This window comes from Merops nubicus, unplaced genomic scaffold (genome assembly GCF_000691845.1).
Source record: "Merops nubicus isolate BGI_N331 unplaced genomic scaffold, ASM69184v1 scaffold14008, whole genome shotgun sequence".
Lineage (NCBI taxonomy): Eukaryota > Metazoa > Chordata > Aves > Coraciiformes > Meropidae > Merops > Merops nubicus.
This window is the reverse complement of record NW_008627822.1, coordinates 29,297-30,681: the sequence shown is the minus strand read 5'-3', so window position 1 is coordinate 30,681 and position 1,385 is coordinate 29,297. Positions and strand designations below refer to the sequence as shown.

At 46.2% G+C, this 1,385-nt stretch overlaps 1 protein-coding gene across 1 annotated transcript in view; it reads right to left on the bottom strand.

Annotated features, from left to right (window-relative positions):
• Nucleotides 1-604: 604 nt before the first annotated feature.
• LOC103778856 (zinc finger FYVE domain-containing protein 9-like) overlaps nucleotides 605-1,385 on the bottom strand; it is a gene marked incomplete at its 3' end in the record, with an annotated part of 8,663 nt that continues 7,882 nt past the window's right edge. The window contains exon 3 of the mRNA XM_008946470.1: nucleotides 605-802. Coding sequence (XP_008944718.1) covers nucleotides 605-802 — 198 coding nt within the window. The remainder of the gene's footprint in view (nucleotides 803-1,385) is intronic.

Genomic DNA, 1,385 nt, shown 5'->3' with positions numbered 1-1,385 from the left:
CCAAGCAGAGGTAATAAAACCACATGTTTGTTCTACTTGTTAACTTCCTAACTGCTTGTGACCTCTCAGATGTCCCACATTCACATCAGGCTTTTAGCCACAGCACTGTGCTGGGTTTGACACTCTCCAGCAATGTGCTCAAAGCAATAATCCAAACTTAGCTGTCCACATTTGTGGACAGGTTTCTAGAGAAATTCTCCTACTCCAGCACCAAGAAGTTACAGAGGAAGAGGTGCTGGATTGATTTGTAGATAAATGCTACTTTCCCAATTTCCTACACTGCATAATCTAGAAGAGGCACAATTGCATTGCCCTTCTCTTTGGCATTCCATGCAGAACTGCAACAGGTTACCTTACAGGCATCAAAGGATAGAGATTAGGCTCCTGAAGAAAACAAACACACACTCACAAAAAAACCTACAACAAACACCCAAAAATTTCAGTTTCTTTAACCTGCGTATAGCGCTCAAAAATAAAAGCTTTCAGACTCATTGGAACTTTTGAGTTTTTACCTTTTGTTAATTGTATTTGTTTTGGAATCCTTGCTCTCCACAGGGATTCCACACTGACCTCTCAGGGGCCTTTGCTGTTTTAGGATACTTACCCACACAACTAAAGGATTTTGTTTTTCTTTTAATGACATCCCTGCAGCTCGACAGCCAGGCCGTGAGGTGCTGCGCCCCGGGTTCTCCTCCCACTTACCGTTCATCAGCACGGAATGGCAGATGACACACACCCTGGCCTCCTTCCCATCCATGTACAGCAACTTGCACTTCAGGCTACAGCACGCCGCGCAGAAAACCTGCAACCAGAGGGGAAACGATGCCAGGCTTGGTCAAAAATATGGGATGAACCGATGAATTTGGGCAAGAGAGTATCTGTAAAGCTCTGAACATGCAAAGCAAGGAAGTATTATTACAAGGAAGTGTCCATACTTTCCCATTAAAGCCACAGTGACTAATACCTGCCCAGGGTGTCAGTCCTACTGTTCTGGTTCCGTGTGAAGAGGGCTTCAGGGCAGGACCCACATGGAACAGAACTGTGTGCTCCCCCAAACCCCCAGCGAGAGAGAGAGAGACTTTGAAAACTGACTGGGAGTTAAATAAAGTATATTGTTTAACAGGGAATAGAAAACAAAAAGGGAGGTAAAAATATATGCAAAGATGGGAGGAATACAAAAATAAACAGGATATACAAAACCCAAATCTCAGACTGGTTCTGGACTGCAGGGAGGGAGGCAGGCCAGGACCCAGAGCTGCAGGGGGGGCAGCACCCACTTCCTGCCTCTTTTAAGGAGTGTGAAGAGGAAGGGTAGGGAATACACTGTTTTCCTCCAGGACCCTCCCAGGTCCTAGAAGGTCACCCCCCCCCCCCCAGCCCAAAAC